Source organism: Chiloscyllium plagiosum, unplaced genomic scaffold (assembly GCF_037043375.1).
Source record: "Chiloscyllium plagiosum isolate Xiang-an unplaced genomic scaffold, Cpla_swu_hap1 HiC_scaffold_22, whole genome shotgun sequence".
NCBI classification, from domain to species: Eukaryota; Metazoa; Chordata; class Chondrichthyes; order Orectolobiformes; family Hemiscylliidae; genus Chiloscyllium; species Chiloscyllium plagiosum.
Window position 1 is genome coordinate 33,057,299 of NW_028270160.1, and position 23,957 is coordinate 33,081,255.

The 23,957-nt window shown below is 40.3% G+C and overlaps 1 protein-coding gene across 3 annotated transcripts in view; it reads right to left on the reverse strand.

The window, feature by feature from the left end:
• fam53b (family with sequence similarity 53 member B) overlaps positions 1–23,957 on the reverse strand; it is a 124,151-nt gene that overhangs the window by 69,893 nt on the left and 30,301 nt on the right. For all 3 annotated transcript variants that reach the window (XM_043712642.2, XM_043712643.2, XM_043712641.2), the window contains 2 exons: positions 20,998–21,207; positions 6,149–6,203 (listed from right to left, as the gene is read on the reverse strand). In XM_043712642.2, coding sequence (XP_043568577.1) covers positions 6,149–6,203; positions 20,998–21,075 — 133 coding nt within the window. In that variant the 5' untranslated portion in view covers positions 21,076–21,207. The remainder of the gene's footprint in view (positions 1–6,148; positions 6,204–20,997; positions 21,208–23,957) is intronic.

Genomic DNA, 23,957 nt, shown 5'->3' on the forward strand with positions numbered 1-23,957 from the left:
AAGCCTTTTGTTAGATATTCTAAAATAGATACCAAATAAGCTGAGCAGCCAGGCATGCTGTGGTTAGAATATTTTCCAAGCCAAGTGACAGGAGTTTCTGTTTGCCCACCATTAGTTAACAGATTAAATTAAATTAAGAGTCTACATTCCCAGCAACTACAATTGTACTACACTGGATTACTCTAAAAATGTGAGCTGATTCATATCAACAGAATATCATTTTGCAAAGAACATTTCCCTCTGTGCTGACTGAAAGTCCCTAATTAGCCGTTAAACATGTGGTAATATGGCTTGTCTTAGAGAGAGCGCAGAATGATGTTGTACGAGAGTAGAATTTGCTGTTTTATGAGAAGAGATTCAGTAGGCAGGGCCTATATTCTCAAGAAAATGAATGAGAGTATCTCAATTAAGTGAATAAACAGTTCAAAAGGACTCAGGTTAGACAGGGCAGATACAGAGGGGCTATTTCTTCAGCTGGAGAATCTAGCAGTACAGGTAATAGTAAGAACTGAGATGAGGAAGGTTTTTTTTTATTCCATTCAAAGGGTTTTAAATTCTTAGAATGTTCTACCTCAGAGAAGTGGTGGGTGCTCAGTGAATGAGTGCAATCTGGGCACTAAGGGAACAGGATAGGAAAGATAAGGGAAATGTTTAGCCGTGATATTCTTAAATGGCAGAGCAAGTTGGAGGGACTGAATACCCTGATCCATATATTTTTAAGACTTCAATCTATTCTAGGAGAATAGCTGACACCAGAAGCTTTTCACAAATGTTCACCACTTAGCTGGATGGGCACCTCCAATCCTGCTCTCAAGAAGCTCAGCATCTTCAAACTTCACTGCCTCTACCACTGACAACACACACCAGTATCAGTGTGTGCCATTGACAAAAAAAGACTGCCACAACTCAACCGGACTCCTTATGTAGCACCATCCAATACACTAGGTCTACCACCTAGAAGGACAAGTGCAGCAGGTACACAGGAACAACTCCGCTTTCAAGTAACGTCCTAACTTGGAACCATATTGCTGTTATTCCTTCATCAATGTTGAGATGAACTCCTAGAAGTCCCTAACAGCAGTGCAATTGAACCAATACAACATGAACTGCAACAGGTAGAGTTGCACAATAAATTCTGGTCTAGCCAGTGATGCTTGAAAGAAATTAAAGAAAAAATCCAACAAAATGCATCTTAAAAAAATGTGCATATGAATAGCTTGGTTTGAGCTGCAACTGCTTGACTTTCTACAACCCAATCCCATCAAGATAATATTTAGTTACTCTCATGCTAAACATTTAGCAATCCCTGTCATCTAAACAACAGACAGCTGCATTTAGAGTGATATCTATGCAGAACATGTGTTGTTCAAGTCAGCTTTCTAACTTGATGATAAGTGACTGGACCTCCCACATAGATACGATGGTCAAGAAGGCACTACAACACCTCTTCTTCCTCAAGCAGCTCAGTAAATTTGCAATCCATAAGCACTTTTACAATGCTCCACAGAAAGCATACTGCCTGCGTGCATAATAGCCTGATATGACAAATGCTCTGTCCAGGACTGTACGAAACTACAGAAAGTAGTGTGAACAGCCCAGACCATCATGGAAGACAACCTTTCATCTATGGGGTTCATTTACACATCCCATTGCTACAGAAAAGCTGCCAGCATCAAAGACCCTGGTAATGCCTGCCCTCCCCTTCACTGTTTGATCATGCACTATTGCTCTCTGAGAAGGGCAATGCTTGTCACTGGCCACTAGGGTGTTTCCTTTCTTCCTGGTGGTAGTACATAAATAAAGATTTACACACTTGTTGTTTTTCACTGTGTCCGACGCCAGCACACACAACATGGGTCCGGGGGAAAAACAAACTGTCAGGCGGAAGTGTGGGGAAATAAAAACAAAGGAAAAAAGGAAGGAAGAGAAAAATAAACAGGAGTTTTATCCACTTGGAGAGTTGGCTCTGAGGAAGCCAGACTAGTGTCAAGTGCACAGGTAAGTAAAAGAGTGACTTGGTGCAGGGGTACTGGCCTCTGTGGAGTTATCTCACACTCTTTGTTGCACGTTCCTCCTTATAACCTGCTCCTAAACTTTCAATATAAACCAAAGAAAGCCCTAACACCATATCCCTTTCAGTTGGGAGATACAAGAAGAATTATTTGGACATATTTGTTATCACACTTAAAACATTAACTCTTTTCACTGTTTCACAGATGCTGCCAGTCCTGCTGGATTTCTACTTTTGTCTTTATTTCTGATCTCAAGGATCTGCAGTACTTCAGTTTTCTGGAATTATGAGGAAACAAAGGTCTGATAGTATTACACTGGACTGTTAATCCAAAGACCCAGGTAATGTTCTGGGGACCTGGATTCAAATCCAACCATGGCAGATTGTGAATTTGAATTTAATTTTAAAAATCTAAAATTAAAGATCTAATGATGACCATGAATCCATTGCGATTGCCATGAAAAACCCATTTGGTCCACTAATGTCCTTTAGGGAAGGAAGCTGCCATCCTTATCCTGTCTGGCCTACACATGACTCCAGATCCACAGCAATCTGGTTGACTCTTAACTGTTCCTCTGGGCAATTAGGGATAGGCAATAAATGCTGGCCTAGCCAGCAACACCCTCATCCCATGAATGCATAAAACAAAATTAGGAGGACTCTGGGGAGCTAGACAGATTACATCTGCTCCCTATGAAGGTTCCTATAGAGCTCTCAGGCTGTGTAATGACATCAACACAATGGGTGGAGTTCTATGTAATATGAACATCAACTCCTCCAAAAACATTACTGAATATACCAGATGCTTGTTGGCAATAGTGGTGTTGATAGTGGGGGGTGTAAGGGGGGGGGCGTTGGGCTGTGGGTAGGAGGTTGGTGGTGATGATGAAAGAAAATCATCATATATCTGTTCACAATGCAATGTTGGCATGGTTTGTTCCTGGACCTCTGCAATCTCAGGTGATCCAAAGGATGTAAAAATGAAGCAGGTTGAGAAAAGGACAATTATTGAAGTTACAATTTTTAAATGTCAGTTCACTCATGAAGGATGGAAGAGGAGTGATAAGAATACTAAATAAGTATTTTGCACAGAAGAGTATAATCATGGTGAATGAGGGAATTAAACAGAATTATATAGGAAAACTGCACACTAAAAGGTTGTAATCCCAAAATATTTTGGTAAAATTTGAATTTGGGATAAACATCAGGCCATGGTAGTACACACAGGAGAGTGAATGGCGATAGCAAATATTTGGACCTCAATCATTCCAATATCCTCTGAAATGGAAATTGTGCCAGTTAACTGAGGCCTACTGTCATGATTTTTGTGAAGAAGGGAAAAGTTGAGAAGCTGCAAACCAGTTGAAAGTAGATGATTTGATCAATAAGTTTGCAGACAACAAAATTTAGTGCTGTGATAGTGAGGGGTTTAATTCTGAAAAGTGTGAGGTGATACATTTTGGAAGATTAACAGAGCAAGGGAGTACACAACATACGGCAAGACCCAGGAAGATCAGTCGGATCTTAGTGTGCACATCCATAGATCCGTTATGGCAACAGGTCAGATGATTCGGGTGTTTAAGAAGGTAGCCTATGGGGTACTTGCTTTAATTAGTCAAGGAATACAAGACTCTCTCTCTCTCTCTCTCTCCCCCAAAGAAAATAAGAAGTAAATTTAATATGAAGAAATATGAGATAGGTCAGGGCACTGAAAGGAAATGCCCATCCTGACAGCTAGCCCTGGTGAAATCTGCTGGTTGTATATCAGAGACCAACTAAATTACATCCACAATTGTGACTTTTTTTATTTCAAAAATTGTTGAACCACAGCTGTTACTCTCCTGGAGTTCCTGGACTTCAGTCAATCAATATTTATTATTTGGTTATTCCTTTGCATATTTCCTCAGATATCATTATCGTCGACAGACTCTCAAATTCACCAATTTTACATTGCATCATTCACCTGAATATCTGACAGAACTTAAAAACCCCCCATCTGCTCCCACTTTTCATTATACGATAATACGTACAAGGGGTTGAGATTTCAGAGGCAGTACTACAAGGATCTAACTTGTCATTCCCAGGAATCCATCCTGTTTCTTTGGGACAATACAACTGCAGCTGTTGTATGGAAGTGCACAGCCCATTTTAAAAACTGGACGTTATCAGGATTGCCTGAATACACATAGTAAACGTTGGAGAAAATTCATGCCCTTCACACTCCTTAAAACAAGGCTTTAATTTTCATGTAAAGTTAATTTCTGTTTTAAAATAAGTTTATAATTTTAAAACAATTTAAGTTACAAAACGTTATAAACAAAATTTCTGAGAATACTCCTCTAATCAATATACTCTTTCAACCAGTTAATAGGGATATAACTGTCCCCTTCCTCAAAAGGGTACCACTCACAAACTAACAAAACACATAAATTAAAGAAAACATAATTCAAGGGAAGTATTGCTCGGACAAACTGATTTTTAAACCTTTTCTGCTATCCATCTCTGTCAGAGGAAGCAGGTCTAAGTTGGTGCCATCTTGATGCTTTATCCCTTTTTTCAATAAGCAGACATTTGTCATTTTAATTTCCCAACCAGAAATGGTACAACATGAGGTAGAAGAATAACTTCCAAATGCTGGCTTGATTTCACCCAGCACCTACTTCCCAATTGTTGGAGCTGACACCATTAGCACCACCACCTACCCCACCCCAACCTTCTACAAGCACTCATTCACGTACATGGCATCTAGCCACCCTACCCACCTGATATGCTGCCAACCTTACCTACCTGGCACATTACCCATGCTTATCTTAAATAATTACCTTATCACACATGCTGCCGAAGTGTCTGGTTGTGCTGCTGGACATTTAAAATCATAGAATACAGCACATTGATCCACAGCAATTCTCTTTACTACTAGATTTGTGATTTACTGGACAGGTTTGTAAAAGGAGGCCCCTGTCCAGTGCAGAAGATATCTGAAGGCAAGTGGGTCATTTTTAATCTGATTAAGGTCAGAAATAGTGTTTGTAACACCAATTGGAATATCTGGGCCATTGACCTATTTTTGTATTAGCTAACAGTTTGTTGATTTGATTGCTATTCCAGCATTGCATAACATAGTTAGGACACAATCAATAGTTTACGCTATGCAGTTGATGAGTTTAGATATTGCAGATCCACACAACTGTCAAGAGAACCATTATGTGCCTGAAGAAATCCCATGACCTTTAAATGAATTAGGTGCAAGTTCCTCTTCCTGTTCAATTAATGGGGTGAGATAGTTACACCCTTTTGTTCCTGTCAACACGTAGTTTTACATTTAGAGATTATGCAGCATCCAGTTTCAGGAAAGCAATTATGCTGCACCTTTTTCCCATTTTTAGACCTGGGTGTGGAGCTAGTGTCTGTGAAATGCTAGACTCTGATTTTATACAGGAAAACAAACTTACACAAGCAGCTCCCTGCGTTTACATTACCAAAATCAGATTACTTAACTAACTGACAGGGTTATGAAGCCATATTTTAACTGTGTCATTGGGAAATGGGAGGAGGTATGTTTACATCAAAGATTGGATCCTGTGACCTACCATTTAGAGACTCTGTGCACCCAATAGCAACCTCAATTTGAAAGTAACATAATTCAAAGTCAGGGCTGCAATACTATAAAACTAATTCTGATTCACATTTCCATCCCCACCCAAGCACAGCTCAAATCTGGATGTATAAGACTGACAAATTTATTCCACAGTTTAAAAACCCCTCATGTCACTTTCCACATTGCCACTGAGGTTTTGAAAAGATTATTCATGAGGTGCGTGCCTCAAAGTAGTTGTAACATATTACCTATTCATTAGACAACTAGTTTTAGAGCTATGATTCAAAGCTTTTAAAAAAGGGTTTGAATCATTTCCTTTCAGCATTAAAATATTGCTTTTGGAACTCATGTCCATAAAAACTTCCCTTATCAACAACTGTGAAAGATGACTAAACTCTAAAGAAAACATCATGTGCACAAGCCCTAAATCTATGGAATTAGCCTCCCTAATATATTTTATTATAGAAACATCAGCTTCCTTAGTACTGTGTCTTAGGAGATCATTACTGGCATATGTAATGTCTATTTTATCAACTTACCCATGATTCCACATGAGAGGAGAGTAGGCCCTTTACTCATCTTCTTTGGATGGTGCTGTAAACAATTAAGAAATATTGTTAAGCCAGAATTTATAACAATTATCAGCTTAAGGGAGTTTTTAAAATATCAAAAAATGCACTTACAGATAGCTGACTAAAAAAATGCATTTAAAAAGTTATTACAATTATGTCATGACGTGAACCAATCACAAAGCAGGAGAAAAGACAGGTAATTGATAAAACCCCTGATGTAATTTGACATTTTACAGTGTGAAATTACCCAATCACAACAAAAGAATTGCATCATGTGACCACATGACATTATGACACCATTAACTGACTTGACTTTGAATATCACCAATGTAAGAATTTTTAAATAAACAACATTTTTTTGGCATGGAAGGTGAAGCCACAGAGAGTAGATCTTTCAAAAGATAAATACTTCCTTACTGAGCACAACTGTGTGTTCCTTTTTAGAATATACATTTATTTACATATTATAGATATCAAATAGTTGACACTTTTTAGCACAACTTTCTTACATGAGTTCCGTAAATGGAATATTTTCTGTTCCCTTCATTCAAAGCATTGTGTAGCCAATTGTGTAGTCATCTGGCTACTAGATTTAAATTTGGTATTGCAGTACAAATATATACAATTTTTGTAAAGGCATATATAACTGACTGGAGGTTTACAGACTAAAATAATTAATATCTTAATTTACAAAGGTAGCACTATGAAACATTATAATCAACTTGAGTTAGTGTTATATTTGAACACAATAAGAATTAGTAAAAGATCAATTATACTTCATACATCAGTTTCTAATGGAGCGCAGGAACCCCTTAATTTGTTACCGTACATGGAGTTTGACTTCTTCCTATTCTATGTTATGCTACTTGATTCTTGGACACTACTTACTTTTCCAAGGTCCCTTGTTTAGTTCAAACAACTTCTGTTGTAAGTGTCTGTGCACTGTCTTAAGCTCACCAATTGACATACTTCAAGAATTAAAACCAATACCAAACTGCTTCAAAGATTGGAAATCAAGAAACTGGAATAGTTGATCTACACCAGACCAAAATCTATGGCCTTTTGCTATGGATTCTGCTGAGGCAGGTCAACTGGAGAACCTTTTAAAAATGGCAGCTGGGACAAGGTTCCAGAATTCTTGTCCTCATTCCCAGCACAGGATGAATGTGTTGGCAGCCATCTGGACACAGCACTCCCATTTGTGGAAGGTTTGAACACCCCCATCCCACACTCAATGGAGTCAAGGCCTTTATGTAAGCAGATCTGGTTCACAGATTATCAAAGGAGGAGATGTAAACCATGAGGAACCCCAGACCCGAAAAGGACCAAAAAAAAGTCACCTGCTCCTAGAATTCTCATAGTGAGAGTTAAAAATACAGTTTCAGTTCTTTCAGTTTCAATGGATAGATGCTGTATTGTGAGATGCATCTCTTAATTTAGTGATTGGGATAATCTGAAGTGTTTTAAATTCTCAGCATCCCTTGAAAATAAAATAATCCTTCAATCGGTAGAGAGAAAACAAAGGTCTTTACTGGACTACTGTGTTTGGTAGGTCATGTAATGTACTTTAAAGATAAATACTTTATCTTAGCAGGCACAATATAAATATTTTGCTTGAAAGTTTTGAGACACTAAAAGGTTAAACCTATATTATGTGACTAGCAAAAAGTTTGTGTGTACAACAGAATGGCCATTTGAGGGCTTTTTTGGAATGGCATTTTGAAGGAGAATCCTTTTAATAGCATTGTATTTTTAAATTAGATTGTTTGAAGGTTATTGATTTTAAATGTCTACTTCAGACATCAGTCATTTCCTTAGATTTGAGGGAGAAATAGACAGTGAGAGATGGAAGATGGAGTACAAGGAAGCATGCGTATGAGGGCAACAATCTGAGGGCCTGCTATTCATAGGTAAAATTGGCCCAGTGAAGAGAGATCTCTCATTGCCAGCCCAGAGATTAACTTGGCCACATTGCCAATTTTGGCCGGACCACAAAAGTGGTGCATCCAACTTCATCCTACTCCTGCCCCCATGACACAGAAATTTGCTGGAAAGGGACTTTTTCAAATTTAAAAGGATCTCTAAGGTCCCAAAAGTTTCTGACTCAACCTCCTGCCTCCTCTACATAAATCCAGCCCTCTTCCTCTATTTTCTAGTGTCACATCCTTTCATCCCAATAAGCTGACTACGTTCTTTTACTTAAAATCTAAATTCTGAATCTTAATTCTGTCTCGTACACAGATGAAACACATTCATAACACATTGGTTTTGTTTCTGAGCAGCATCTTAAAAAGTAAACATATTGTGTAGTAAAGGCAGATTACTCACTAACATGAGATCGACAGTTACTGTGAGTACAAAAGCAGAAACTCTCCTGTTAGAGATTTTCCCAAATTCATGACATGCTGCATCGATCTAAGATTGTCATGTGATAGCTTTCTATTGAAATGCCTGATAGCAGGGGACAATTCCAGCTGGTTGTATCATCTAGAAACTGGCACCATAAGGCAGTCCATATTTGAAGCATATTTCCTTGCATCTGTACACTTTCTTTTCTGAATTGATATAGGATGATGTCATTGTTTCTATGAGGTCAGAACGTGAAATTTATCAAAAACTCTATAGATATCATGGTCTTTTGGTCTGACTGTCGTAAATTACCAAGAAAATTATTTGAGCGGTGAGACTTGAAGGCCTTGAAATTATTGTTGTCAATATTAGTAGACCAATGGTTAACATTTATGGAGTCATAGAGATGTACAGCACAGAAGCAGACCCTTCAGTCCACCTCACCCATACTGACCAGATACCCTAAATAAATCTAGTCCCATTTGTCAGCATTTGGCCCATATCTCTCTAAATCCTTCCTATTCAGATACCTATCCAGATGTCTTTTAAATACTGCAATTGTACCAGCCTCCACCACTTCTTCTAGCAGTTCATTCCATACATGCACCACACTCTCGTGAAAAAGTTGCCCTTTAGGTCCTTTTTAAGACTTCCCCCTCTTATCTTAAACCTATGCACTCTAAGTTTGGACTCCACCTACCCTAGGGAAAAGACCTTGACTATTCACTCTACCCATGCCACTCGTGATCTTATAAACCTCCATAAGGTCATCCTTCAGCCTCCGACACTCCAGTGAAAATAGCCCCAGCCTATTCAGCCTCTCCCTATTGCTCAAACCCTCCAACCCTGGCAACATCCTTGCAAATTTTTTCTGAACCCTTTCAAGTTTCACAACATCCTTCCTATAGGAGGGAGACCAGAATTGAAGGCAGTATTCCAAAAGTGGCCTAACCAATGTCCTGTACAGCTGTAACTCCTATACTGACCAATAAAGGCAAGCGTGCCAAATGTCTTGTTCACTAACCTGTTTACCTGTGACTTCAGCTTCAAGGAACTATGAACATGCATTCAGAGGTCCCTTTGATTGGCAACATTCCCCTGGATGTTCCAATTAAGTGTTTAAGTCCTGTCCTAATTTGCTCTAACATGATGTCGCACCTCACATTTCTCCAGATTATACTCCAACTGCCACTTCTCGGCCCATCTGATCAAGATCCCATTGCACTCAGACACAATCTTCACTGTCCAATATGCCACCAATTTGTCATCTGCAAATTTACTAACCATACTTCCTAAGTTCACATCCAAATCATTTATATAAATGGCAAAAAGCAGTGGACCCAGCACCAGTTGCATGCAACCTTAACAAGAGCTACTTTAGCACTTCAGGTAAGTGTTGTGTTCAGAACCCAACTATTGTTATTACCAAATAAGTCAGACCCCCAGACTGAATTCTGGTAAAATAGACTTTTTAAAATTTAATGTAGTGGCCTTTTTCACTAAATCATACAATGTACAAAGCTATAAATTTGTTTCCACATTAAATAAATTTATTACACAAAGAATAGACAATAAAATAGAATGAACCAAGTAATTTATACAGTACACAATTTGAAAGATTTTGAACCACATAGAAGAAATACGGTTCCACTTATCTGAACACAATATTTCATAGCACTCAAACACCAGACAGAATTTGCTTCGCTGTCACATCTATAAATTTAGATTAACTGTTCCTTTCAATTCCCAGGCTTAAGTTTGGTAATCTCTTTCTTGATTAGCTGTACAACTGAGCTTAGAATTTCTCAATTCAAACAACTCTTCCTGGGTTCTAACCAAACATTTCTGGCCTGGAATTTTCAAACTAAACCCCTTACACCGAGGTAAACCTATGCCCTAAAAGTTCGAACCTAACTACTTCCTTTAGGAGAAACAGTTTTGTACATCTATCTTCAATCAGGAGCTTTGTGAAGTGAACAAAACAAAGATCCAACCTATAAGGTCTCCCCAGCAGGTAGAAAACAATACCTGATTCTTCTAACCAGAAAGTAAGCCAATTATTCTTAATTCTTAGCCTACTCAAAAAGTTTCCAATACAAACAAATTTTAATTATCACCCCAGGTATTCCTTCCCTCATATTAGTTTTAAACAAAATCATGACCCCAGAAATGCTGACAAGTTAATCATTAAGCTCTCTCATACACAAAAAACCCGTTGCTACTAGTTCCAAATCCATTATCTAAAATAAATTATATTAAAAATGTACATATATCAAAAATCTTTCATTACAGCTGGACAAATGAATTTCAAAGACAGGAGTTATGTTCTTCTCTATTATAAACACAGAATGTACTTCCTAAGTTATGTCTAACTGCAATAAAATTAGCAATGAGAAAGGCCACTTAATCCATTCAGATAACTTTCTAAACCAAACGTGGATTCCATTTCATAAACCAGGGAACATTCTGCTCTTCAATGTCCAGGCTGAACAGTTGGCAGAGCAGAAATGTTCATTGCAAGCTAGGACATAGGCAGCTGACAATTTAATGAATGGAAAATCACGAGCAACTTATTGTCCAAATTTGTGATAAATATTTCCACCTTGTCAAGTGCCTTGTGCCAAGGCTCTGAAGAGGAAAATCTGCCCTGTTACAAACAATCAATAGATTTTCCATGATGTGTAGAAGTATAGCAGCAATTTCATATTTGTGTGAGTAGGAGGAGGGTGACCTAGTCAAATCTCCTGGAGCTGCTGAGTGAAATTATTAATTTGTTCTGAATTCCAATTAATCATTCAATCCACTAGCTTTGGTGAGCTCACACATTTTGAGATGTGATATATGGCACTGCTGCAAGTATTTAAAGGGTGACAAAATCCTTTTGAATGGAAGGGACTTAGGTTTGGCGAAATGAATTTCAGAGTTTTTGGAGCGTTTGTATGGAGAGCAAATGAGTCTGCATTTTGAATAGTACCAACAATCAAAATATAAACTGATCAATTCATTCTCTCAACAGACGCTACCTCACCCACTCAGCTTTCCCATTTGTTTACACTTTATTTGCACATTTCACAACTGTTGAACCAAAGAATGTTCATGGTAAAAATTAACTGGTTAAGGAATACAGAGAAGAGAAAGAGGAATAGGCAGTTTGACTTGATTGACACTCCACTGCGCACTTGCACATGGTTACAATTGGTATACGTCATGTTTAAGTTTAGCATGGAATTCAATTATTATATAGATTCAGGTGTTTACACCATGGGAGGTGGCCTTTTAGCCCATTGTGTCTATGCAGGTCAATAAAAGGACTGATTAAACAGATACTATTTTACAGCTTTTGGCTCATAGCCCTGTAAAATACAGAAATGCAATCTTACACATCTCTATTTGGTCTCCTCTCATCCTTTGCTGCTTCAAGGCAAACAATCCCAACCTATTCAATCTTTGCTCATTGTACAAGCCTTCCAGTCTGGATAGCATCCTAGTAAATTGAACCTCTGAAACCTCTCTAACGCAAACACAGCCTTTCTATAATCTGGTGACCAGAAATGTATTCAGTACTCCAGTTGTGGCCTAATCAATGATTTGTGCAGTTCCAGCTCTTGTAATCTATGACTCAGCTAATAAAGGCAAGCATCCCATATGGCTTCTTAACTACCTTATCGACCTCCCTTGCTAGAATTTGTGCATATGCACACCAAGATCCTTATGCTCTTCAAGATTACTGGAGGCCTACCATTCGTTGTGTAAGCCCTTGCCTTGTTAGCCTTCAAATGCATTACCCCACACTTTTTTTAGGTTGAATTAACTTGCCACTGCTGTGCTCACCTGATCAGACCATTGATATCCTCCTGCAGTTTATGGCTATGTTTCCTCACTATTGACCAACCTAACAATTTTTGTGTCATCTGTGAACTTCTTCGTCATATCCCCTATATTTAAAGTCCAAATCATTAATGTATGCCAGAAACATCAAGGGCCTCAGCAACAAGTCCAGCAGAATACCACTAGAAACAAACTTTCAGTCACAGAAGGCTTGTATTTACTTGACCAGTCTGCAATCAGGGATCTTATCAAAAGCATTACCCTCAACAACACTATTGATTATGTCCTGAAATAATTAAATCAAATTTGTCAAAACTGACCTTCCCTAAACACATCCGTCCTGATTATCCCTGATTAATCCCTGTTGCTCCAAGTATAGATAGAACATAGAAAAGTACAGCACAGAACAGGCCCTTTGGCCCACGATGTTGTGCCGACATTTAATCCTAATGTAAAATATAGTAACTTAACCTACGCACCCCTCAACTCACTGCTGTCCATGTGCATGTCTAGCAGTCGCTTAAATGTCCTCAAGGACTCTGCTTCCACCACCGCAGCTGACAACGCATTCCATACATTCACAACTCTCTGCGTAAAGAACCTACCTCTGACATCTCCTTTATACCTTCCTCCTAATATCTTCAAACTATGGCTTCTCATTCCAGTCAATCCTGCCCTGGGGAAAAGTCTCTGGCGACTATCTATTCCTCTCATAATTTTGTACACCTCGATCAGGTCTCCTCTCTTTCTCCTTCTCTCCAGAGAGAAAAGTCCAAGCTTATTCAACCTTTCTTCATAAGGCAAGCCCTCCAGTCCAGGTAGCATCCTGGTAAACCTTCTTTGCACCCTCTCCAAAGCCTCTGTACCTTTCCTATAGTAGGACGACCAGAACTGGACACAATATTCCAAGTGTGGTCTCATCAGGGACTTATAGAGCTGTAGCAAAATCTCAACTCTTAAACTCGATCCCCCTGTTAATGAAAGCCAAAACACCATATGCTTTCTTAACAACCCTATCCACTTGGGTGGCAACTTTGAGGTATCTATGTACTTGTACACCCAGATCCCTCTGTTCCTCCACACTGCCAAAAATCCTGTCCTTAATCCTGTATTCAGCATTCGAGTTAAACCTTCCAAAATGCATCACTTCGCATTTATCCAGGTTAAACTCCAATTGCCATTCCTCAGTCCAGCTCTGCATCCTGTCTATGTTGTGCTGCAGCCTGCAGTAGCCATCTATACTATTGACGACACCTCCAACCTTTGTGTCATCTGCAAATTTACAAACCCACCCCTCAACCACCTCATCCAAGTCATTTATAAAAACTACAAAGAGCAGAGGCCCAAGAACAGAGCCCTGCAGTACCCCCACTTAACACTGTCCTCCATGCAGAATACTTTCCATCTACAACCACTCTCTGCCTTCTGTCAGCCAGCCAATTCTAAATCCAGACAGCCAAATCTCCCTGTATCCCATGCTTCCTGACTTTATGAATGAGCCTACCATGGGGAACTCTATCAAATGCCTTGCTGAAGTCCATATACACCACATCCACTGCTCAACTGTCGTCGACCTGTCTTGACACCTCCTCGAAGAATTCAATAAGATTTGTGAGGCATGACCTGCCCCTCACAATGCCATGCTGACTGCCTTTAATCACACTGTGCTTTGCCAAATAGTCATAAATCCTATCCCTCAGAATTCTTTCCAAAACTTTGCTGACCACAGACATAAGACTGACTGGTCTGTAATTGCCAGCGATTTCCCTATTACCCTTCTTGAAAAGAGGAACAACATTTGCCTCTTTCCAATCCTCTGGTACGACTCCTGTGGAGAGTGAGGAGGCAAATATCCTCGCCAGCGGCTTAGCAACCTCCTTTCTCGTTTCCTGGAGCAGCTTAGGATAAATCTGGTCTGGCCCTGGGGACTTATCAATCTTAATGTTTTCCAAAGTTTCTAGCACATCAACTTCATCAATCTTGATCTGGTAAAGACTGTATCCCAGCTCCTCTAAGTTTTCATTTACAACAAGTTCCTTTTCCTTGGTGAAAACCGAAGCAAAAATCTCACTTAGGGCTTCAGAGCTGCTCAGACTCCATGCACAAGTTCCCTCTGCTATCCCTGATTGGCCCTATCTTCTCCCTGATCATTCTATTATTCCTCATGTAGGAGTAAAATGCCTTTGGGTTTTCCCTAATCCTTCGTGCCAAGCCTTTTTCATGCCCCCTCCTGGCTCTCCTCAGTCCATTTCTGAGCTCCTTTCTAGCAAGTCTGTAATCCTCTAAAGCTGTGCTAGATCCTTGCTTCCTCCACCTTACGTACGCTGCCTTCTTCCTTTTGACGAGAAGTTCCTCTGTTCTCGTCATCCAAGGTTCCTTAATCTTATCCCTTCTTACCTGTCTCTGGGGAACAAATTTGGGCATCACTCGCAACAACTGCTCCTTAAACAGTCGCCACATGTCTGCTGTGCCCTTTCTGTGGAACAATTGCTCCCAGTCTGTACTTCCCAACTCCTGTCTGATAGCGTCATAATTTCCTATTACCCAATTAAATATCGTCCCTCAGTAACTGCTCCTTTCACTCTCCTAGGCTATGCTAAAGGTGAGGCAGTTGTGATCACTTTCACCAAAGTGCTCTCCCACCACGAGATCTGACACTTGTCCTGGCTCATTGCTGAGCACCAAATCCAAAATGGCCTCTCCCCTCGTCGGTCTGTCTACATACTGAGTAAGGAAACCCTCCTGAATACACCTGACAAAAATGGCTCCATCCAAACCATCTGCACTAAGGAGGTCCCAGTCAATATTGGAAAAGTTGAAATCACCCATAACAACAACCCTGCTACTTTTGCATTTTTCCAGAATCTGCCCACCTAGAGATCTTCAATCTCTCTACTGCTATTAGGTGGTCTGTAGAAAACCCCCAATGCGGTGGCTGTTCCCTTGCTGTTCCTAACTTCCACCCATACTGACTCAGTAGACAAACCTTCCTCAATAACTTTTGTTTCTGTAAATGAAATGTGCTCTCTGATTAGCCATGCTACACCCCCTCCTCTTTTTCCACCCTCCCTGTTCTTTTTATACGTTCTAAACCCTGGAACATCAAGCAACCATTCCTGCCCCTGTGAAACCCACGTCTCTTATGGCCACAACAGCGTAGCCCCAAGTACTGATCCATGCTCTAAGTTCATCACTCTTATTTCGGATACTCCTTGCATTTAAGCAGACACACTTTAACCAATCCCTTTTGTTTCATCGCGTGAGAAATCTTCCAGATAGATTCAATATATCCTGTCACTGTCCCGTCTGCAACTGACCCCCTCTCAGACATGTGGCTCTGATTCCCACCCCCCTGCCAAACCAGTTTAAACCGTCCCCAAATCACAAGAGCAAATCTTCCACCCAGGACATTTGTGCCCCTCCAGTTCAGGTGCAACCCGTCCTTCATGTACAGGTCCCACCTTCCCCAGAAGGAATCCCAATGTTCTAGGTATCTGAAGCCCTCCCTCCTGTACCAGCCTCGCAGCCATGTGTTAAGCTACCATCGCTGACTGTTTCTCATCTCACTATCTCGTGGCACTGATAGCAAACCTGAGATCACTACTCTATTCTGTCCCTCAGAATATATTCTGCCCCTTAGAATCCTTTCTAATAACCTCCTCAGCACTGAGGTTAGACTGTCCTGTAATTTCCAAGTCTATGCTGTCGTCTTCTTTTGTAAATAATGGGACAATGTTAGCAATGTCCAAACCTGTTGTGTCTCACCTGTGGGCTGCAGGGATTTGAAAATTATTGCCAAGGCCCTCAATACTTCCTATCCTGTCTCAGTCAACAGCTTGGGACACACCTCATCCAGGTTTTCAAGTTTATCTACATTTAAGGCTGCTAAACCTTCAAATACCTCTTCTCTCTATGTTATTTTCTAATAAAATTTTACTGTCCACCACCCTATATCTATACCTGTGTCATCCTTTTCCGTTGTGAAGTCTGTTCATCGAGGGGTTTGCCCATGCCTTCTGGGACCCCATACACATCATCTCTATGGTTCCTAATGGGCACTACTCCTTCCCTTGTGATTTTCTTTATATTTATAATTTATTTTTTTTAATTCTATCTGCCAATAATTTGTCTTGCATCTCTTGGCTTTCCTAATTTCTTTCAGGTTCACCTGCATTTTTATGCTCCTTTAGGGACTCTGTATTCAGCTGTGGGCACCTGCCTGAAGAGTCTTTTTCTTAATTTTACCCTTAATGCCCCTTGACATCCAGATTTCTCCTGTGTTGGTCCCACTCTGTGTTTTTACAGGAACATATTCACCCTAAGATATTTTCTAATCAAACTGTTCTGAGATACTTAGCTCTGGAGCAGATAGGACTTGAACCCAGCTCTCCTGACCCAGAGGTAGGCACATGACCATTGCAGCTGAAGAGCCCTCTGTATTTCCTATTTGAATGCCTCTCACAGCTCTCACGGTTTTATTTGCAAATAGCTGCAGTCAGTCCATTTGAGCCAAATCATATCATATCTCTTCTTATTAAAACTAGCCTCTCCCTAGTCTAGAATTTTTATTCCCATCACAGTATCTTTTTTGATAATTATCCAAATCTAACTGAACTATGATCACCATCTCCAAAACGTTCCCCTATTGTTATGCCTTTCCAATGCCCAAGCTCATTTCCAAATATCTGATCCTGAACTATCCTCTCCTATCTGGGGCTTTTTACACATTCACAGAAAGCTTTACTGGATGAAATTTAAGAATTCTCTCTCTCCCTGCCTCGGACATGAACTATCCCAGTTAATACTGGGGTAGTTAAAATCATCTACTATTACTGCCTTACTATGCTTGCAATTTTTAAAAATTCATTTACATATATGACCCCCTCTCTCACTCGGACTGTTTGGGTACCTTTTAAATACCTCAAATGCATGTTTGCCTCTTTTGGGTTTTTCATTTCCACTCATTGACTTAATTTAACAAATCTTCCAGAACATCATCTCTCCTCAATGCTTTTATTGATTCCTCGATCAACACTGTGACCTGCCCTCTTTTCTTTATCTCATTTGAATGCCCCATAACCAGAAATGTTCAGCAGCCAGTCATGCCCATCTTTCATAGCTATGGTATCACATTTCCACATGGCTATATGCACTCAGCCAGTCTGTCTTATTCCTCAAGCTGCTTGCATTAAAATGTTACATTTAGCCTTACTGACCTTACTATTTTCTTACCCACCCTATGTTTCCTGTGCCTTCCAGACTCATTCACTTGTATTTTTGCTTCTAATCTCACCTCTGACCAATTTGTCAGGATCAGATTCTCCTGCCAACCTCATTCAATTCTGCCCTAACACATTGGCAAATCTCACAGTGAAAATTTTGATCACATTTCTGTTCAGATGTAGCCTGAACAATCGGTACAGTTCCCACCTCTCTCAGAAATAGTGCCAGTGTCTCAGGAATCTAAAGCTCGATGTCCTCCACTATTTCTCCAACTGTGCATTTACCTGCTGCAAGCTTCTACTCCTATACTCACTACTCCTTGGCACTGGAGACTCCAATCCAGAGATTACTACCTTTGGGAGTCTTGCTTTTCGATTTCATGTCCAACTTCCTAAATTCTGATTGCAGGACCTCATATCTCATTCTTCGTATGGCATAGAATTCATCATCAGGCTGTTCACCTTCCCCCCTTCAAAAAACTCTTGTTCACAGCATCCTCGACCCTAGCATCCAGGAAGCAATGTACCACCCTATTGTTGCAGCCTCTCCACTCTCATTGGTACCGTTCGAAAGTCACATACAGCTCCATAACTGTTTGCCTGTGACTGGCACCTCTCTGCAATCATTACTCCTTTACACCTTGATGCTATCACTCCCAAGTCTCAAAATGTTCCACCAATGGTCTGTTTCTAGGACATCTCTGCTCTTGCTGTTCATCATAACCTCAGAGTGGTCGCACTTGGTCCTGAAATGTGCCAAAGTCTACCTGCAGTTACCCTGAATGAGTAAGGTATCTGAAAGGTTTGAGCAACAGTGGAATAACTAAATAGTTTCATGTTGCTACTATGCAGTAGAATCATAGGATCTCTACAGGCTATTTGACCCATTGAGTCCACACCGCCCCTCAGAAGAGGATCCCACCCAAACCCCTATCCTACCCCTGTAACCGTGCATTTTCCTATGGCTAAGCCACCTAGCCTACACATCTTTGGACTGTGGGAGGAAACCCATGCAGGTAATGTGCAAACTCCAGACAGACAGTCACCTAAGCCTGGAATCGAACCCGGGTCCCTGGCGCTACGACACATGCAGTGCTAACCACTGAGCCACCATGCTGCCCTAAGTAGGGCCAGAAGTGGCATTTGCCACTAACAGGACTTTGTTGCCAAGCCAAAAAGACATCCTAGTTTGCAACCAAATGAATAATGTGCTATATGAATTTTAATGCTAGTGTTACACCAGGTATGAAGGCTATCCATCCTAAAGCCTGGCAGATTGTATCAAACAGCAGATATTTTTGAGTGTTTGCAACAAGTGAGATAAAGACTAATCCCTACCGGTATGTGCTTGCAAAATGTCCAACCCAGAGCCTATTGTGAGACACAATTCTGCCATTTGCTGGATAATCCTGAATGTGCAAAGAGTTATGCTGATAATCAATTTAGGATTGTTAGCTGTGAACAGAGTGAGGTGCTCTTGCAGGTATTGGAAGCTACACATAATAATTCACAGGGTCCTGTTCTTTGTAGTCAGGAAGACCATGTACATGCACTGCACTTGTTTTCACTCAACAACAGTTAACATCCATTTGCTGATTCAATTCTCAGAGAAATACCTGAACCAGAGTCAACCTGCCTGGCTTAAAGCTTGGTAGTTAACTGTCAATCATCATTAATTAGTACATTCTCCATGGTAATTTTCCTGCTTAGCGAGACTTTGGGGTGCAGTTTCATAGTTCATCAAAAGTGGAATCACAGGTAAGCGGGGTAGTGAAGATTGCTTGGTATGCTTGCCTTTATTGATCAGTGCAATGAGTATGGGAATAGGGAGGTCATGTTATGGCTGTAGAGAACATTGGTTAAGCCACTTTTGGAATACTGCATTCAATTCTGGTCTCCCTGCTAAAGGAAAGATGTTATGAAACTTGAAAGAATTCAGAAAAGATTTACAGAGATGCTGCCAGGGCTGGAGGGTTTGAGCTATAGGGAGAGGCTGAATAGGCTGGGTTTCTTCCCCTGGCCCACTGGAGGCTGAGGGGTGATGTTATAGAAGTTTGTAAAATTACAAGAGCATGTATAGGGTGAACAGCCAAGTTCTTTATCCCAGGGGAGGGGAGTCCAAAACTAGAGTGCATAGATTTAAGGTGAGAGGGGAGGCTGGTACCACATCTAAAAGGCATCTGAATGAATATATGAATAGGAAGGATTTATAAGGATATGGGCCAAGTGCTGGAAAATAGGACTAGATTAATTTAGGATATCTGGTCGGCATGGAAGCGTTGGACCGAAGGGTCTGTTTCCACGCTGTACATCTCTGTACAGTTTAGGACAGAAGATGAGGAGAATAAGCGATTTCAATCATCTTCTCTGCCTTTTCCATAACAAGACTCATTTTCTTTCTTTTCAAAAATAAATCTTCTCCACTGACATCCCATTTCTGCTGGAAAATGCCATTTGCAATTGTTAACTGAAGTATATCCTCCCACCTCAATTTAAGTTGAATTGCAGTAATACTGGAAATTTATTGAAACAATCTGGTTTGTCTCCTTTAACGTTTGAAACTCATTCCTGGAAAGCCCATAAATAAAGTGGAATTTGGAACTATTCACATTCAGAATTATCAGTGCATTGCTCCTATGGGATAATAGTTAACTCTGTTTATCTATTTAGCTGTAACTGAAGAACAGGAGAATACCCACAGGACCAAGCAGGATAACTGCACAAACTCACCATTTGGAGTCTGGATAAACATACACATTTTGTGGGAAAATACATTTGTTGGCCAACTCTCAAAAATTACTGGCAAAACTGTCAACATTAAGTATTTTCTGCTGCTGCAGATAGAACCTCAGCTCTGAAAGACATTTTTGCTATTGTTAGAAATTCATCTGTTAGTTGAAAAGGAATACCATATTCCCCAAAAAAAGCTCACAATCCTTTGAGACACTTTTCTGAAACATTTGTAGTGTTCTCTCATGCTACAATTGAGAAACTTAGCTGAATTAACTTCTATAAACAGTTAATTTCAGAAGCTACCCTAAGAATCAGAGCACAGCTTTAATTAATACAGTACATGGTTACTCTTTTGATTTCAAGAATAATCTTTGCTAAGTATCAGTGCTAGAAAAGACTTTTTTTTAAACAAAAAGACAACTGCAACCATTTCAATGGAATCAAACAGATATTGTCCAGAAAAAAATAACTGCTTAAAGTTAAAGGTACAAATTCAAAGAGGCATGACTTAAGAAAAGTCCCGGTGAAACAATATTTGAAGAGTCTATATAATTGAAATGATGTTGCAAAATTACACAATATTACCAACTTATTGAAGTTAGTTTCTGAAAGATTTATATTGCAAGCACCAGGCAAGTGTTATGTTTTAAAACTCCGCATTATAGGTTTAATTAATAAGCTTACCAGTTCAGAGTTGAAGGTGTTGCATGTACCATAATCCAATCCCTTGTTTTCCAGACCTTTGGTTAAAAGAGTCACCATGGTAACATAGCCACCTCTCTGGATTCACTACATTAGGGACAATCGTCTGTCAGTATCATTTTAGGCTGCATCTTCCATTTCAGGTCCACATGAGAGCTAATTGCAAGAATGTTACTGTCGTGCTCTTCATTACTGTCCAATACCAAAAAAAGGAGGGAAAAAAAACAAGAGGGACAGATAAGTTTTATGTTCAATAAATCAAAAACTCAAAGAATTAAAGTTACCTACTGAACATTTATTTTGTCCCCATAACGCACAATGCGTTGTGTCCCAGGTAAGATTTGGCAAGCGACTTGCATTCAGATCTCGGGCATTGCTGCAGTCTAACCATCTGCAACTTATTAAATCAATCAGTGACATCCCCATGAAATTTCACTTCCGGTTTGGAGAGGTGACTGGCTTGTATTGTGTCCCCATAACTTAGTGACTGAGAATTTTTATTATTCCCTTGTGGAAACATGGGTGTCTCTAGCTGGCCAGCATTTCATACAATCATAAAATCCTTACAATGTGGAAGCAGGTCATTCAGCCCATCAAGTCCACACTAACCCTCTGGAAAGCATCCCATCCCTTACCCTATTTTTCCCCCATGGCTAATCTACCTAAGCTATGCATCCCTTGACACTATCAGCAATGTAGCATGACCAAACCCCCTAACCTGCCCATGTTAGGACTGTAAGAGGAAACTGAAGTACCTGGAGGAAACCCACTACAGACATAGGGAGAATGTCTGAGGAGTTTGTACAGTCATCCAAGGCTGGAATGAAACCTGGGTCCTTGGCACTGTGAGGCAGCAATGGTAACCACTGAGTCACTGTGCCACTCCCTATAGTCTGTCCTTAGTTGCTCTTACGAGGGTGATAGGGAACTGCCTTCTTGAACTGTTGCAGGTGAGTGACTTAGAGGGAAACTTGCAAGTGATAGTGTCCCCATGTGTCAGCTGGCCTTGGCCTTCTAGATGGTAGTGGTTGTGGGTTTGCAAGGTGCTGTTTAAGGGTCTTTGGTGAATTTCTGCAAAGCTTCCTCCACATGGCAGCTACTGCTGCTACTTGACAATTGGCAGTGGAGGGAGCGGGTACCTATGGATGTGGTGCAAATCAAGTAGTCTGCTTTGTCCTGGATGATGTGACACTTCTCGAATGTCGTTAGAGCTGCATCCATTCAGGCAAATGGGGAGTATTCCATCACACTGGGGAGTCAGGGGGTCAGTTACTCACACAGTATGCCCAGTCTCTGGCTCGCTCTTGAAATCAACATGTGGAGATTCACAAGCATGAACCAGATGCTACACTCAGTTCCACAGCATTGTAAATCATTAATACATTGAGTCTAACAATGTTGCATGGAAAGAAAAATCAACACCAGCTGCTAAACAGAATCAATGGGAAATATTGGCATTAAAAATCTGTAACACATTGTATTTCATAGCAAAGTTGTTTTGTAGATGACTGCAGGGGCAAAAGTTCCAAAGGGATTACATGGCATAAAGATCATATCTTGCATCCAATTTCTCTTCCAGTAAACTAACACAATAGTGGATAGTTTTACTTGGACACAACCTACAATAATTGTTTAATATTCTTTAATAGATCTGTACCTATAGTTTCTAGGGAGAGCAGACTCAATACTTGGCTTCTGCAAGAGGTTTGGCATCCGTCTGCAGACATTTGACCGACAATAAAACAAATCATAACAAGTTCATTTGTACCCTATTAAATAATTACCTTTAATGCTATTTTTTTCCTGGTTAACTGAGTTTAATGAGTTCAGTTAAATGATTAATTTAAAATACTGCTGACCATCTTCTTAAACCTTTTTCCTCTGCCTCCTCCACCCACTTGGCAAACAGTAAACGCGAGCAGGTCATTGATTTCTTTGCAAAGATGAAAATCATTTCACCAGTTGCCTCTGTTGCTTCCTCTCCTCACTTGTCCTCTAGCTCATTGGGCCAAATTTACTCTAAATTTCCCGTGCTCTAGCCCTGAATCTAAGAAGTCACCTTGTCCATGAGACACACTTCTTGTTCCTATTCCCAATGCTCATCACCCAACTGCCTTTTCCCCATGTTAGCTGATATTGTTAACAACAACTACTGTCAAGTATTATTGCTTTATTTAAAACTCAGGCAGACATCACCCACTTCTCAAATGAAAGCAATCCTTGGCTCCAGTGTCCATCTCCAACATCCTTTTCCTCTCTGAACCCTGAATGTGTGTCATCCACAAATCTGTGCCCATCTCTTTCCTAGTGTTCCATGTTTGAACCCCTCCAGTAAGATTTTTATCCATCACCATACTCAAACATTTCTTATCAAAGTTATGAATGATATTTGTATTTGAGAGTGTCAAAGGTGAACCGTTCCTCCTTATCCTTCTCAACCTTCTTGCAATCTTTGGCATCGTTAACATACCATTCAGCTCTAATGCCTCTCAGCTGTAATCCAGCTGCAATAAACCGATTTTCATAGCACCTTCAGCATTTTATTTGAGGGCACTTGTGATGCAGTGGTAAGGTTCCTACCCCTAAACCAGGCAACCTGGGTTCCAGTCCTGAGTAGAACAGAAGTCTGTAAAACATCTCTATGTAGGTTGATGAGAAAATATTCAGAATATTATTTGATCGTCTCGTGGCACAGTTGTAATGTCTGTACCTCTGCGTTAGGAGGCCAGGGTTCCAATACCACCTGCTCCTGTTACATGTAATACCACCTCCGTACAGGTTGATTAGAAAACATCCAGAGTATTACTTGTGTCTCTCTTGTGGTGCTGAATGGGAGAGGAAAAAAAATTGAGCGGAGGTCGGAAGAAACAAGTTCCATGTGACAGAAATAGGTCCTTTTTGCTGGTCACCCCTGTGCTGGCTGACATACATTCGCTTTCAGT